The sequence below is a fragment of the Poecilia mexicana genome, unplaced genomic scaffold (assembly GCF_051168715.1).
Source record: "Poecilia mexicana isolate PSO_F unplaced genomic scaffold, ASM5116871v1 scaffold_15, whole genome shotgun sequence".
Lineage (NCBI taxonomy): Eukaryota > Metazoa > Chordata > Actinopteri > Cyprinodontiformes > Poeciliidae > Poecilia > Poecilia mexicana.
Window position 1 is genome coordinate 14897451 of NW_028263384.1, and position 16672 is coordinate 14914122.

At 37.4% G+C, this 16672-nt stretch overlaps 1 protein-coding gene across 1 annotated transcript in view; it reads right to left on the minus strand.

Moving 5' to 3' along the window:
• The window catches only part of pcsk2 (proprotein convertase subtilisin/kexin type 2), a 29296-nt gene extending 21855 nt beyond the window's left edge, over window positions 1-7441 (minus strand). Inside the window, exons 1-2 of the mRNA XM_014983060.2 lie at window positions 6712-7441; window positions 5056-5160 (exon numbers count right to left, since the gene is read on the minus strand). Coding sequence (XP_014838546.1) covers window positions 5056-5160; window positions 6712-6897 — 291 coding nt within the window. The 5' untranslated portion in view covers window positions 6898-7441. The remainder of the gene's footprint in view (window positions 1-5055; window positions 5161-6711) is intronic.
• Window positions 7442-16672: the final 9231 nt, after the last annotated feature.

The window sequence follows — 16672 nt, forward strand, 5'->3', positions numbered from 1 at the left end:
CTTCATAAATGCTTGGTTAGAAATGTCAGTTTTATAGTTATTCTCATAACTTTCAGGAACTGTAAGTTTTCACAGTTTCAAAACCACACTTGAAAAATGGGTCACTGATAAGTGTACCTTTTATGATTACTCTTGCAAATTCACCATAATGTGACTCAGAAAACAGGCAATTTCAAGTGTATTTACCACCTCAGATAAGAAGGCAGAGCAGCACTTAAGGCGTCTTTCTCAAATGGCCAAAGCGTATTCATCTGCGAGACTCATTTAAGTCACACTATAATCAATCAGGAGGAACAAACATACGTGCTGTAAATCAGCCAGACGGGAAATCCTTTAAAAGACAGGTCAATCCTCAGTTCTCTTCATTTTTGCCAATTGTTAAATTTTTTAAATATACCACTCTTTTCCTTATTTTTCAACATGTCTCTCCATCCAGCAGCGATTTATTCCTCCACTGAGTGCAAGAGTGGGTATTTCCCTTGGACGGCATGTCATACTTCCCACTCACGACATCAAACAGTGCCCATGCACCACTGTCACTGTCCGCCCTTGCCAACTGCCAGCTCACAACGCTTCATTTCACTTTGAAATACAGCGCTTTGATACTTTACTGTTCTAGTTCCCTCATGATTTCTCTTTTTGCTTTGTTTCTTTGCTTCTATAGGGTGTTGAAAGATCTTGATCACGCTTTAAATATGAATGTCTCCAACTCACCAGCTTTTATAGCTTACTCCTGTTTATTGGTATATCTACATTTACAAATAAAATAATGATAAAAAAAACAGAGCTGCATAATTGAGGAGACAAGACTGGAATCACAAGAAAAGATGAAAAGGAGAGATAAGAAAAAAAAAAGTCCCTGTGAGTAAAGTAGTGGGTAAACATATTCTAATAAATGAAAGAACAGGAATCCTGGTCACGGTGTACATATTACGCCCTTGTTGTCGCTGCTCAGCATATTTTAAAGCAAGACTGCCATTTAATATTCCCTGTAAATGTATGAAAACTAAACAATATGACCCCTTTTCTAGCTTAATTTTAAATGAAGACTCATATTTATGTGATAATTCAATTTACTTCATTTGAGCAATTGAAATCGTTTGACTATTCTCATGCTAAATTGTCTTTGACATTTAATTTGTATTCTTCCTCTTTTGTTGAATCTTGGAATCTATAAATCACAAATCGAGCCAGCCATGCATGATACAAATGAACACTATAACTCATGAAGCTGCTATCACTGCAGAATTACAAGAGGCGTAAAGTGTGTCTCATCTGGGTCGATATAGAGTGCAATGAATAAAATGTGCGTCTGACATCTTCCACTCTAAAAGGCCTGAACACGTCAGCAGCACTAATACGATTCCAGTACTTTAACTTTTAAACTCGGAGTAAAGCATTTGGCCCCTGGCCAACTCTTTCTTTAACCCTTTCATGCATGAATTATGATCCTTTGTGTCAGGATTTTTTGTTTTTGTTTTTTTTTTTCACTTTTTTATTTTCTTAAGGCATAAAAAAAGGTAGGAAAAAACAAACAAACAAACAAAAAAAACAAACAAAAAAAAAATATATATATATAATATATATATTTTTTTTTTGTCTGTCGGCCATATTGGATTTAACAAAAATCATTTCTTGCCTTTGCAGCTGATGGCCAGTAGTTGATAGTGTATTTTATGATGCATTAGTGTCCACTTCAGAGGTCTGTGTGCATTTATAAGATAAAAACTCACAAGAAGCACAAGAAAATGGCTTTTAGATAGCTGTCCAGTGTAGTCACCACTGTGCATGAAAGGGTTAAATTATTTTCAGCCATCATCACCTCTAATGAAGGAACTACCACAGGCCAAAGTCCTGTGATGTATTTTATTTTAAGTGCAACCTATAAAATGTGTAAATAGCGAGAACTTGCACTGTACCAGAGTATTCCAGGTGTTTTAACCTGAAATCCTGTGGCTTCTTGGCTGAACAAACAGCCAGTATTTGCTGTAACACAACCTGGAGCTCTAAAGCCAGCTAACCCTTTCATAATCTGAATTTTATGGGACGGTTATTTCCCCACTTAGTGGTTCTTTGGAGTATCAGGGTATCTAACTCTGATACCCTTGCCACCTTTCAAAGATCACACAGCAATCAAGAGATTATGATTACTTTTTTTAAATTTGAAATTTTTCAACTATTCAGCTTTTGCACTGTACTCTTACGTATTCGTAAATTTGGGGCAAATATATCAATACAGACAGACAGCAGAAGGTTACCAGGGATGAACAGTTTACTGAAAAAGTATTTGAGTTTCCTCTCTTACATCTTCAGTGAGAACTACGGTATTTAACATTATTCTCTCAACTTCAAATAAATGTAAAAAAAAAAATAAAAAAATCTGAAATTAGAACTATTTGGGATATGTGAAATGAAAACGAAGGTGTCTTAGAAGAGACTGTATATGAAATTGAAACTATTGTTGGCTATATTTCACTTACAAGTATCTGAAGCTGGAATCAGGGTAGAAAATGTCACAGTGCCATTTGGGGATACTTAGCCGCTTACACATGAACAATAGAGATGTCGGCTACTTTATCAAACTGTCCCTGGAAGAAGGCTTACTTGTTCTTGTGCAAACGCCTTTAAAAATGTCATGACGAGGTGTAGATTCTCTACAACAGCAGAAATAACTCAAAATCAAACTATTTTAACAAAAAAAATGAACAACATGCAGAAATGCTAACATTTAAAGGCAACTTTGACTGTAAATTTGAACCCACGTGGCTGACTGTGAATGCTATAAGGTCACAGGACCAATGATGAGTCCGTCCTCATAGAGTCCAGAGATTCGCAGAAATCCATGTGAGCACATCAAGCATCTGATTAAACCTCAGCATCTGGAACGTAGACCTGTCCATGTCCGTGTTGTCTCACTTCCATTAGCTGCATTAGCTCGGTGAAGCGGCTCACATTTATTTTCATTAGCACCTCTCACAACCGTAATTAGAGAGGTCAGTTGATTGTCTGCAGCAGGACCTACGCTCTTACCGCCTCCGACAATAGACCAAGCTAAACACGTGGAGTTACACAAGACAAATTGCGCTGGAACAAACAGATTCATTCACAGCCTTTCATCGTTCAAACAGGCTTTGTGCGACTGTGCCTTCAACAGACTCAGACTCGAGATGTGAGCTAAGCAGAATTTAAACTCTGGTGAATAATTGTTGCACAGTATTTACTGCTTAGTTTCCTATGAACAGTGTGAAAATCTAAATGTGGTAACCGCTTTGTCGTGCCGCTTATTACCTAACAAAGCTTTTCTGGCTCACTGTATTTAGTTGTTACCCAAAGCCTGCTGTCGCCACACCACACATGCTACGATAAAATGCTTAGATGGAAGTCAAGCATAACCGGAGGCAAACGCTGCAAAGATATCAAAAACCTAAAACCAAAATCTTGATTTCTTGATTTTCTTGATATAAGAAATCAAGACTTCTGTTTATTTATACTTTTTTCAGTTAAATATGTGGTTTCTCAGTTTTTATGGGGAGGTTAACAATATTCCCATTTAGTTTTTCATCAGAGTGATTTCAGGCGTTACCAGCAAGTTTGTTAATTTGTCAATGTTTAAAACATAATGTTGCAAAGACAAGAATTAGCAGAAGAATGAATGTGTTTTCCTGTCAAACCTCTGTTGAATTCAGTGTCCTGATACTGTCATATGCTTCTTTGTTAATTAGGATTTTACTAAGGCCATTTGTGGCATTTTTTTTTTTGTTTATTTATTTATGCAGGGTTGAATGTGATGACAACTGGGATCTGTGTCTGTAGTTGAACGTATTACATTGGACATACCAATATAAAACTCATATAAATATAAAATTTTGTTTTAGGAGTTACTCTAAGGTATTTTTTTAAAGTTGTTCTTTATTTCTGTAAAACATTTTGTGTGTGTACACCATGTGTATGAGTGGGATTATATAAATAAAACTGATTTAACTCCCCTCAGATATTTTATGTGAAAAAACAGGTTTATTGATTGAACTGTGTGCTTTTTAAAATAATTTACCTGAAATGGTGTACATGATACATTTATCATCATGTTAGTACAGATGCTACAATAAATCATCCACAGTCAAATTAAGCCAATTCCCCCCTTAATTGGCACGTCAAACACATCAACTGTAAGTTGATGTCTGGTTTTAGAGTTAACAAAGTCTGATAAAAGTTTAGAGAAACATGCATAGATGCATAAACGTGAGATAACTTTTTGATTGCTTTACTTTACTTTGCATTTATTTTTCACGTTACTAAGACAGAAAAGCTGATTCTGTCAAAATGCCTCCCACAATTTCTCAATGCAACCACAGTTTTAATAATGTTGCAATATATTAATGCCAAGGTCTATGTTGTTGCTTTTTAACAGGCACCGTTGCAGTGGAAAAGCTGCATACACTGGAAAGAAGGGCACACATAAAGGCCACAGAAAGGCTCCCTGGAAAAAAGGCTTCTGTAGTAGAAGCACGTCTAGAATACAGTATTTTATTTCCTGAAGAAATTTGATCATTCATAGAGATTTAAGAATCAATCCAAGCCACTTTGAGATGCACCAAATTTTCTGAAATCAGAAAAAAGGAAGACAGGAAAGACCAAGGATATTACAGTTAAGCTGAGCTCAAAGTATTACTGTACACCTTTCCCATTGCAATTCTTGTCGTCTTCATCATAAGGTGACAGCTTCTGCTGTAACTGCTGTAATTACACACACAATACAGCACAACTAGACAATGAAAGATGATTTTGTCATTTAAGCAGCTCTAATAATTGAGAAGTGGTTTGTTTAAAGGACGGAAGATTGTAGAACTTATCTTATTTTCTAGAAAACAAAAGGCTTTTCTGCTCCCTTTCCACATTTATTTCAGTTTTATCTGCTTTGCGCTCATTGTCCTCCACCTCCTTGAGTTCACTGAAGTTGTGCCTGTATCGTGAACTTTTAATGATTTTTCTTCTCAAGAAAACACAGCGTCGCAGACTGAGTGAGAAGTCACACTGTTAGATATAATTAACGCTCACCCTTCTGTCTTTTTGGAGGCTCTGTTTGATACGAGTGCTGCGTTTGCTTCGCCTCTTTGCAGTCTCCTGAGGATAGAAGTGAAACAGGCCATCTCCAAAGGGAAGCTGCATTTAAAATAAAGCAACACACACATACAGAGAGAGAGAGCGAGAGATAAGCATGTCATGAACCGAAACAGACATGAGAACAATCAAGTACAGCAATCCCAAAGAGTAAACACATACACTCAAAAAACATTGCATGAAAAATGCAGGAGAAAGACAGTGGGGTCGCAGGTTTAACAAAGGGTCTATTTTAAGGCGCTGAAGAAGAGGAATCAACCATGATAAATCACATAGGCAGGGAAATGAGATGCATCATCCAGAGTTTCCCCTCCAGCACTGTACACAAATTAAAGACCTCCCTATGCTTTGGTGACAGCCAAGGAGCAGGTCAATCCTTAAAATAAATGCTTTCCGATGTGCCTGTCAGATGCAATGTTGAAATACAATGAACATTTGCATGAATATTACTCTTGTCTCCCACTGGCCATTAGTTGGAAATTGCCTGAAACAAATGTAATAAGAAACACTGACCTCAAAGCAAACGCTGCACTTATTCTTTTTCATAATTAGGAATTTTAACGATCTGACTGGGTTGATCATTGCCAGTTTGGTGGCCCGATCTAGTTAATTAGGCAATGAGAGAGGATAAGTCAAATAACACAAACATTGCTTAATGGTGCGACTCCCATTAGAACCAACAAAGCCACAGATTACATAACCTGGGTGGCAGTACATGTCAGGAGATAAACAAGTGCCTGCAACAGCTCAGAGGTGGTGATGCTGCACAGTTACAAGACAGATGATGTATTATAATGAGTGAAATGAACAGAAACGATGGGGGGGAAAGTGTGATTTTCATGCAGACACTGCTTTGCCCAATGCTACGCCTCACTGACTGAGGCTACAGCCAATTTCACACAAACGTTTATTTTGACATGTGACAAGGAACATACTCTTCGGGAATTATTTCCACTGGTCTGCAGGAGGAGGCTTGTCATGCCCTTTGATATGTTACGCCTGAACCCTTGCAATTTTTTTTTCATAATATTTATAAAGATGTACAGTTTTCTAGTGAGACTGAAGGCGATAACACTGTTGTTGTGTTAATTTACAAAACACCATCCTAAAAATAAGGCAGCAGAGTATGCAAAATGACAACAGCAGAGATTTAAGTTCAGCTTGTTTAGAGCATACCTGGTTGTTTGTGGTTACAGAATGAATTATCTGTTGTGTTATTGACATAGATACCTTTAAGGGCCCCATCCGTCAAAGGGCATTAATGCTAAATAAATTTGGTCCATAGGCCAGTGGGCAAACCACAAACCTCAGCCTGTATTTCAGTGGAAATGACGTCATCAAATTTACAAAGTGGAGCGAAGTAAAAACCAAAAGAAAACATAAAGACGCTTCCTAGTGGGTTGTCTAATGGACAGCTCGCAACTACTGCGAGGACGGGAACGGATCTAAATGTCCCAAACATGTATGTTTTCTCTGAACGTTTTTGGTCACAATAATTTATTTATTTACGAAAGCTAATGCACATGCATGCGCGTCACTTTTTTTTATTTTTATTATTATTTTTTTTTTTTTAGTCCCGACTATCCCTCATACCTTCCGTGCACTCTGGAGCCCATGTTGTGTTGCAACTTGGTGCGCCTCATCCTGCGCGTCCTCATGCAACTGAACCAAAAGGTGGTCCGTCAGGACTCCTTCTGTAGCCTGCGTCGCAAATATCAGCAACGCGTTCAGCAGTACCATAAATCCCACGGCTGTCCCATAGCGGGAATATCCACGCATCGTGTCTGGCTTTTTTGTCAGTTCTCTTGAAATTGCCTGGCACGTCGGTCGGAGTACAAAAAAAAAATTAAAAAATAAAAACTAAAAAAAATATGTCAGTGCGCGGGATGCTCCTCGTTGGAGACGGGAGGAGAAAAAAAGGTGGAGGAGGACGAGAATGTAGAGCGGGGTGGGGGGGGAGTCGTGGGGGGAGAAGGGGGTGTTGTTGGATCAACGCATCTCTTCCTCGTCGTGAAGCTGGTGATGAGACCACTGAAGTTGTGTTTCACTGAAACGCTCTAGCCGCTCTTGCGCTGTGTGCTGTGGATCCAGGCAGGCTGCATCCTCAGCTTTCTGTCTCTCTTCCTCCTCCTTATCTCCCCAGTAATTCATTTACCTTCTTTGCTCGGGCAGTCTCGCGCGTGTGACGTCGTACCAATGGGTGTGCACCATTGTTTCCTTTACTTTTCGGCACCTTGGAGAATTCCTCGGGGATGATTGGAATTCCACTGATTAATAGGCCAGGGGGAGTTTTGAAACATGTCCAGATAATAGCGTATTGAGAACTGATATGTCCTAATCGATTATCTTTCCCGAATCATGACACAATATATTCATGTGCATCTGGCTCTTAAAAAACCAGATGCACATGAATCTGCTCAATTTGTAAGAGAGCAGAAGGCAGACATATAGGAGACTTTAACTCTTTGAAAGGGAAGCAGGACATTACATATAACATCAGAGACAGTGCTATTACATTAGACTAACAAAAAACCATTTTCAATTCAGAAATGTTATTGTTCAGTTTGTCCAACAGGCAATAACTGACCCCTATGCAGAGATGGTAATGCACAAAAGCTGACTGTTCTATGAGTATAGATTCATCCATATCAAAGGAAAATTAAGTGGAAGGAAAAGAGTGGTACAAAAAGAAATTATTGCAGCTTCAAGAAGACATATTAGTAAAACCCTTTTTTGAGTTTTTTGGGAGATTCACAAGTTGGAGCTGAAATAAATGCACCACATGTACAGGACATGGTCTACAAGCGTCACATTAATTTTGTTAAGTCACTCTTAAAGCGGCGAGCAGAAGTATTTTACCTGGGCTTAGGAGAAAATTATGTGCAGTGTTCCTCGGTCAACCATATTCCTTTGTTGAAAGTACATTTTATATTTCATTTGTAAGTTAAGGTTCCTGAGACTGGAGGCAGAGGTGCCGTTGTAGCAATTGTGCTCCTTGTAAATGAGATTGAGTTTGAGAAATGTGATTGTAAAATCTCATTTCAATATATTTTTTTAAAAATATATTTATTCATGGCTTTTACAAAAGACAGCAAAAACACAAGCGCATATAAAAACCATGACAGTAAAATAGAAAAAATTATTATTTGTAGCTAATATTTAATAAATAGGAGTACTAAGTCAGTTTTTTCTCATTTTATCAGTGTTAAAACCAAGGTTAACAGAATTCAACTTCATCATCATATTAATCCGCATTTCAGTTATTTAGCACACAAACATCACATGTAAAATTTTCCATAAACAAACTCATAATATTCACATATTCAATGAGAGAACCATTTAGTGAAGTTTTATAAAGTATCCCTATATTAAAGTTTTGTTCGTTGTATTTAAAGCTTTCATTACCACAATGTTTTTGTGACCATGCATACATGATGCTAATCTATTACCATCATGTAATGGTCACAAACATTATGTCAAATGTGTGCTCACAATAGTGTATGGAACAGTATTAAAGAAGGTACATTTTCTATAAGGGGATACTAATCACGGTTTCCACACTTCGTCCAGAGTTCCTCCCACACGCCTGCCTTTCTGCAGACCCAGGATTATGTTGTTTTGTTGTTGTTGTTTTTTTATTATTCCGGGCAGAAAAGCGCTCTTCTCTTCTCTTCTCTTCTCTTCTCTTCTCTTCTCTTCTCTTCTCTTCTCTTCTCTTCTCTTCTCTTCTCTTCTCTTCTCTTCTCTTCTCTTCTCTTCTCTTCTCTTCTCTTCTCTTCTCTTCTCTTATTAATCATCATCATCATCATCATCATCATCGTCATAATATGAATAGGTAGGTATGAGAAGTATGCAAAGAATATCTACAGCTTTGAGCCAGTGAGATTTTTCTTTTCATAAACCAACTGTTTAGCAGAGAGGGAAGCAGGAAAGCATTAAAAGCTCCCCTGCTGTGTAAAGAAATGCTGAAGGATAAGACAAATTTCTCTGCCGCTTTCACAGAGAGACCCTGACTCTGTCTGATTTGATGCAGTGAAATATCACTTAATTTGCAAAGTAACTATATTCATGTGTCGTTGTTTAGAAGTGAAAATATAATATAACTAGTTATTAAACTGCAAGCAAAAACATAATAAAATCCAGGCTCAAAGATGGACTGCACAAACCAAAGTTATGGTAAGGATCCAGATGTTTTAGCAGCAGTGCTTTGTGCTACAGACAGACAGATGTGTTTTCTAATGAATTATAACATGGGTACATTTCATATATTTCATTTTGCACAATAGTGTTCTTTCACAGGTATGACAAAGAACATTAAACCATTAAGGGAACTTGATGAATGGTTGCAGTGCGGTACCCATATGCAAGCAAGATTCAGCAGGGCAGAACAAAAAACAAACAAACAACAAGAAAAGATTATATTTAGCCCAAAGATGCCCGTAAGGCAGAGTGTCCAAAGAAATATATGCAAACAGACACGCTGAGAGGGATAAGGATACAGAACTCGTCTTGACATGAAGGGAGCACAACATAAACTAGGACAAAGAGCCGACAAGAAGCCACTAAAAACCTGGGACTGTGCATGTCGAAGGTTGAAAACTACCCAGGTGAACTAGTAGAGGAGGATTAAGAAGAAAATATTTACTTTTATCAGAGTGGCAGTAAACTGGTATTGCATAATGATGCTAACGTGGTTATTAATATGTGATTAGGACTAAATTAGTCTTGATTTCACATGACTTTAAATTGCAGAAGCTGTATTTTGCCTAAAAAAAAAAAAAAACACAAATTTTGTGATGACAAATGTGAAAAACATTTACAGTAGTATGATGACAGAATATCGCAAGTCCCAAAACTGGCATTTTTTAAAATGCATAAAGCCCAGAAGGTTCAATTCAGATGTTGTTAAATAATTCCCCTTTGGATCTCTATTGCAACACAAACAAATAAACAAAAAAAGAACATATTAGCTCATTAATATTTAGCAGCCTTAGCTTATTCATTTGGGAAATAGGGTGTTTAAATGTCTACCAAGCATCCCACTATCATTTAAACACGTTTTGATGATTTTCTCTTTCAAATAGATCACAGTTAAATTGCTGTAATCAGCATAAATTAGGCAACTATTCATCTTAAACCTTCAAATTTTATGGGATCACGATGCCCTGACTGTTATGGTCTCAGGGTGCAGAGGTTCAGAGAAGTTACTCAGCTGCATGGACATGCATCTGCTGTGAGGTAAGGATGAATACAGACAAACAGAGCTTGAATTTTTTTTTTCTTTTTTTTTGCAGAGTTGCCTGAGGCAGGAGTGGAAGCAGGCTGCTTGTCAGTGTTTTAGTCAGAGTGTGAGATTACACCTGCAGCTACAACCTGATACTCAAGAGATAGTAATAAACGGACAAACACACACACACACGAAACATACAGATAACAAAGCCTTTCGAACCCTTGCCACGAACCTTTCAACTAGACAAGAGAGAGAAGGATATTGATCTTCCATCCAGTACGCTGTAGTGAGTTTCCATTGTTAGAATAATAATAATAATAAAAACAAAAATGTTAAACAGCCAAGAGGACTGTTATGACTATTACATTTTCATGAATAGTTTATGACTGCAGACGGATATATAACTCATCGGCACCTACTTTGTCATATTTAAAGATGCGTCTTTGAGAGCATTAACAGGAGCATGTGCACTTAGAAGGCACATAACAAATAGAAATCTGCAAAACAAAAGATGAGACTCCGACAGATTCTGTTCGTGTCACAAAAGGATGAGGACACAAAAAGACAGCCTTTCCCCATCTTTCCCTGCAGTGAAGCTACATTTCAGAGGCAGTTCTAAACTCCGCTGCTCCAGTGCTGCGTGACGACATTTCTTTGAGCGCAAGGATTGTGCTTACAGCAATATTGATTGCTTTGTATGTACCAGCTTTTCATCTGATGGTTTCATTCACTCCTTTTTTTTAGTATTTTTTATTTTTAGTGTCTCATTCTTTGTGCCACTGTGCTGCTCGCTGCCTGTATCTGAGGGAGCTGCTGCCTACATCTGGCTCTGAGAGATAAGATGCCGACCTTCACAGGTAGTCTGATTTCCAAACCATGCGATAACACCGGTGTTCATTACGGCAAAGGGCTGACATGCGATGGCATATCATTACCACAGTGTCTCTTGCTTTACATTATCCCTGTGGGCATCTAGACACAAGAACAGACTGTTAGGAGCTGGAGGTTCTGTGTTACTTGCCTCTTGCATAAAGAAAATGTAACATAAATGAAAAGCCTTAGATTTAACTCACTAATTCGAACTGTACATTCAATTGATAAGTATGCCTAAAATATTGTTGTGCCTTTTAAGTAGATGTTAAAATAGGTTTTTTTTTTTATTTTACCTACGTTTTTTTTTTCCAGCTGAAGCAAACTTCTCAGTTCATTCAATGAGAATAAGTTTGAAGCTAAATTTGCCAGTGCTGTGAATAATTTTGGGCTTAGCTGTAAAATCCAACACACAAGTGAAAGGTGAATGGCTGGTGGTGCCCATCTAATTCCACTGTGGTACAATGACAGGACTTCTTTCAAAAGAAGACTGAATGCTGGAAATTCTACCAAAAGGTGTATCAACAAAGTATCAATTTAAAGTGGGGTATATTTTATGGATAGACTTCTTATATGCACTGGACATACATTTAAATGCAGCAAACTCAGATAGACTGATTTCTGCAGATCTAGTACACCCATCACTGTTATTGGAAGGGAGGTGGGGGAGGCAACGGGAGGTCATGTTTGGCTTAATGTGGTGTGAGATGTAGCAGAGAGCACGGCCGACTTCTGTGGAGATATAGAGTCCATTTGTTACAAAGCACAATGCAGCACTGAGGAAGATTAAATCTAACCCATCTCTCTGTGTCTCTTTCTCTCATCTCAGTATTTTGTACCACTCTGTTCTCTCTAGCTGCCATATTGGTTTACATTTTCTCAGGCTCCATCCTATCATCTGTTCACATAAGTGTTACATGTTCCTTTAGTTCTGATGGAGGCCAAAGAAAGGATCACTCTGCGTGTGAAACGACACTCAAAAGCTTCTATTTCGTCACAAACTCTAGATTAAATTGATTATATGTGTTGATAATAAATTTGAACAATGTCTCTCATGTGAAACCTATCTTTCAGTGATGATATTGTTGAAATTTGTGCACAGCACTATGCAAGGAGCATTTGTTGTGTTTGACGTAAAGCAGTCTGTTCTTTACGTTTGCACTACAGTGCGGTAAAAATGTGAAACATATGTGTTCTGAGAGAAACAGCAAGTGCCTGCATATTCGATAATGCAGGCATTATCTAGTTTATTGCTAAACTACAAAAGTTTATCATCTGTATGAAAACTGTCCTCTACGATAAGAGCAGGGTGTTCTTTTTAACCAGACACTGAAAAACAAATGCAGCCTGAAGCAGAGCGAGGCTTTTGCCTTTCTCGCAGAAACAGCAGCGAAGGTGTAGGGAGAACAGCCACCTGCTTTGATATTCAAAGCCTATTCTGAATTTAAATTTGGTTTAATTGGAGAAGAGAAACAACAGAGCGAGCACAGATTAAGCATAATCACAATAATTATTCCCCTCTGTGAATTATTTGCTTTGAGGTGAGTATTCAGCACTTCCTAATTAATGCATCACCTTGGAGGGAACAAAAGGACATGTAAATTAGCCTTAGAGATGAATCATATTGGGGGAGAGAGAACCAAGAAAAGAAAAAAAATAAATAAAATTTGCACTGATTCAATTAATTACCAAACTCACCACGATGTTGAAAGGAATTAGCAGCATTTAGTTTGCCAGAAAATGTCAACGTTTTTAATGTTTCGTGTTATCATCAACCCTTATATTTTTAATACTGTATTTTGAGGAGGAGTAATTTATCAAGTCTAGTCTTAAATTTCAGCTCATCAAAATACTTTTGTTTATTTATGTTCCATGATATTGACACACATCCCTTACCTTTTCATACTCCAGGGCATCATATTATTTTTTTTATTATGCCCTCTTCCTGTAAACACACATAAGCTCATATTTTCAAGACTTCTATATGTAAATAAGTCTGCTAATTTTACGTTTGAACCTGCCTGTTAAGCCTCCACAAAAATGTGTGTCTGTGTATGTGTGTGTGTGTGTGTGTATTTAATTCAGGCCAAATAGCTCTCCTAACTTTCTTCCTCAACATTTAATCCTAGTGTCATTTCAGTGTGGGGCTAGGAGGGAATAACATACATTCAAAAGGGAGCAGCAGCATGGAAGAAAATAGGAATATCTAGAAATGTAAACATAGAACAGGTAAATAAAAGACATTTTGCAGTCTATCCTCTCTTAAATTCTTGCATGAAAAAAATATTATGCACATAAGACTATCAGATCAGTAGGGGCCAATGAAGCACCTAGCAAATTTACGTTAGCCGCTAAGCCTGCACCATCTGCTACAAGGTAAAAGAAGCAGCATCAACTGGTGCATCACTACGGTGTCTAGTAATTCCTCAAATTGTTTTCTACTCATTCTACCGTGATGCTTTTAGATCCGTGCAGGACTTGTTTTACTTGAAGAGCCAAGATAAAGCAATATAGGGAAAGAGTCACTTATAAAGAAGTGTTCTCAATCACAGCCTCAATAAATTGAGTAAATCTCAGGAAAATTGGCCGGTGATGACACATTTTTCAGTCTGATTTGCTAAAAGAATTGCAACGTGATTCTATCTTGTGTGCCGTCCACTAACTGATTGTTACACCACTTCTGTTTTCTTTTCTTTGCTGTTAACATAGAAAACTGTGGAAAGGTTGAGCGTCAGGAACACAGCCATTCTACTGTAGCAACAAAACTTCTGCTTAAATACAAAATAAAGTAGATTTGACTTATTTGAGGCTTTTTAAATGTTTAAACTGCACATATTAAAAAGAATCCTTAGTTCAACCAATGACATTCTTCCACATGAACTCATTTGAAAAGTAAATAAACATTTTGACCTCATCATATTTTTGGCGTCTCACAGCTAACTTACTCCAAACGAATCTGACTTCCCACAATGATGCAATATTGCAAACCAAACTATTATAATGTTTCTACTGCCACTGAACAGTTAAAATGTAATTGGACATGTCTGGTTTCCAATTAGAATTTAACCAGTGTACACTGTCACAATGGTATTTACATAATTTCTGCTTTTTTTTGTTTTGCTTTTGAGCAATTTTCAGCACTGAGATGAGCCATGGTGCCCAGCATGAATTCAGAAATGCTTTTAATCTCATGAATATAGTGGTTAATGGCCATAATCATGCTGAGAGCCTCCAAACTGCCAAAGGCAAAAACACCTCAAACCCATTTCCTGTTCATAATTTTGATGGGGAAAAAAAAAAAAAAAAACATTACCAGAAATTTAATTTTCTTCAAATTAATCTGTCTGAGCAGAATTTGTTCCTCAGTTTTCCACCGCATTGTCAGATTTTCTATCTTCTTTAATTTGCTTTGTAAGCAGAGAGAAAAAAAAAAAAAAAACATCCCTGACCTGACATGCATCAATTCCCGTCAAGTGTGATACTCGGAATTTTCTTCCTGGAAAAAGACCTCAAAGCACGTGAAGAAGAACTTCTGTGATGCTTTATTCTTTTTCTTAGACAAGAAATTGATTCAAAATGTTTCATTCATCATGTATTTTGTCTAATTCACAGAAAAATACAGCTTTCTCAAAATATTTTAATGCATAATAATCTTACAAGCTTCCAACTTATAAAAAAATAATTAATTCAGCAACAAAACATCATGTCTCTTGGTATTCAGGCATTTTAGTGAATATAATACTCCTGACTGACCCACAATTGGTCAAGTTTACCATGATTTAATGTCAGTCAAAAAGAGGCTTCGTATCTTTTTTTCAAGTGTATATACCAACTGTATATGAGGATGTGTTTATATCTTTACCTGTGTGGATTAGACAAATATCAGCAATACATTAAAACCTGAGTTTCCATTTTATTCCCCACGTTTTTGGCTCTAAGATCATTTAAATCGCTAAAATAAACAATTTAAAGCACAAATTTATCATTACATTTACACTCCTGATTGTATTCTCAATGTCTGACCAAAACTGTAAATAAGCCCCAAAAAAATCATGCATTACTAGAAATATAAATGTTTTCTGTCATTACTAAAGAATAAATATCAACCCATAAAAGACAACATATTGGACTACTTAAAATAAAATTTTAAAATGCATGAATCCGTTGATCACCATTTGAATTGGGCCTTTTTGAGAGCAATTGGTCATGTCTATGTCACTGCAGACCAAATGACCTTGGAGGGATGTGATGACAAAGAGGTTGTATCACGCAAGCAGCATACGCATCAGTCTCTTTGTGAGTGGGCTCTGATGTTCTTTCCATTTTAAAAGCACATTAGTGATAATGGTAATAGTATACCAGAGGTTTCCAAGCTTCTCTCCAGTACAGTGCTATACACTTTCATAGTCCATTAGGAAAGTAAACAATGTCTATTTTTTGGGGGCCATGCAGGGTAAACATGGCAATTTCCAAAGAAGTGAGGCCAATTTGACATCCTTTACATGTTTTAATGTTCAAAGTTCTGTTATTAACCTTTAGTTTCTCAAACAAATACCCTAGGAACAACGACTAACACAGGAGAATTTCTTTGAAAGGGGTACTTAAAGATTTGCCGTCAACATTTCCATGAATGTAGAGAAGCAATCGCAATGACTGCACAAAGACACTGTGTCAAGTAAAACATCATCTCAAAGTGTCATGAATATTATAAAGGGTATAGACTTAGTTTCATTTTTTTTCCCATGTTGTTAATGTGTAAGCACACGTAAGCTGCAGCAGTGACTCTCATGGAAACATGGAGATCAGCACTTCTGCTCAGGCTCTTAGCAAAGACGTGAGATGCAGCCTCAGTTAATCCACCAAGTGATTAGTGAAGGTCACAGTTTCCTTCTGTAGATCAGTAACCATGTTGACTTAAAAGCATCCAAGTGATATTCCGTAAAGTCTTATGATGTGTTGATGGAAGAGGACTTTAGTTTTGTTCTATGCTGATGCATTTACCCATACATACTCAAGCTAGTAATATAGTAAAAGTAAGAGGCTTTAATAAAGTTTGATTGTTTCCATTGCCCAGTCCTACAAACCAGGATACAATATTTAGAAATGCAGAAGCAGTTCACCTCTGTCATTACCAGTCATGTGTTGCCGTGAACGATGAACACTGTTTCCCTCTTCACCAAACATCCATCATGTCATTGTAAAATCTGGTTGCGGAGCAAAGTGTGCAATAAACCTTGCACAGGCTGCTCTGCGAGGGTCAATAAAAGTGCAGGCTCAAATGCATTTAGATCTCCCAAATGAGCATCTCATTGGGCATTCTGCTCTTGTACGACTGTACGATTTGTCAGGATAACCCGTGCAATCAATACAAGGACCATTAGGCTTAACAAACTCCGTTTGTCTTTTAACCGCTTGCTACCTCTCTAGGACATCCTGCCGACCGGGAAAGACTTA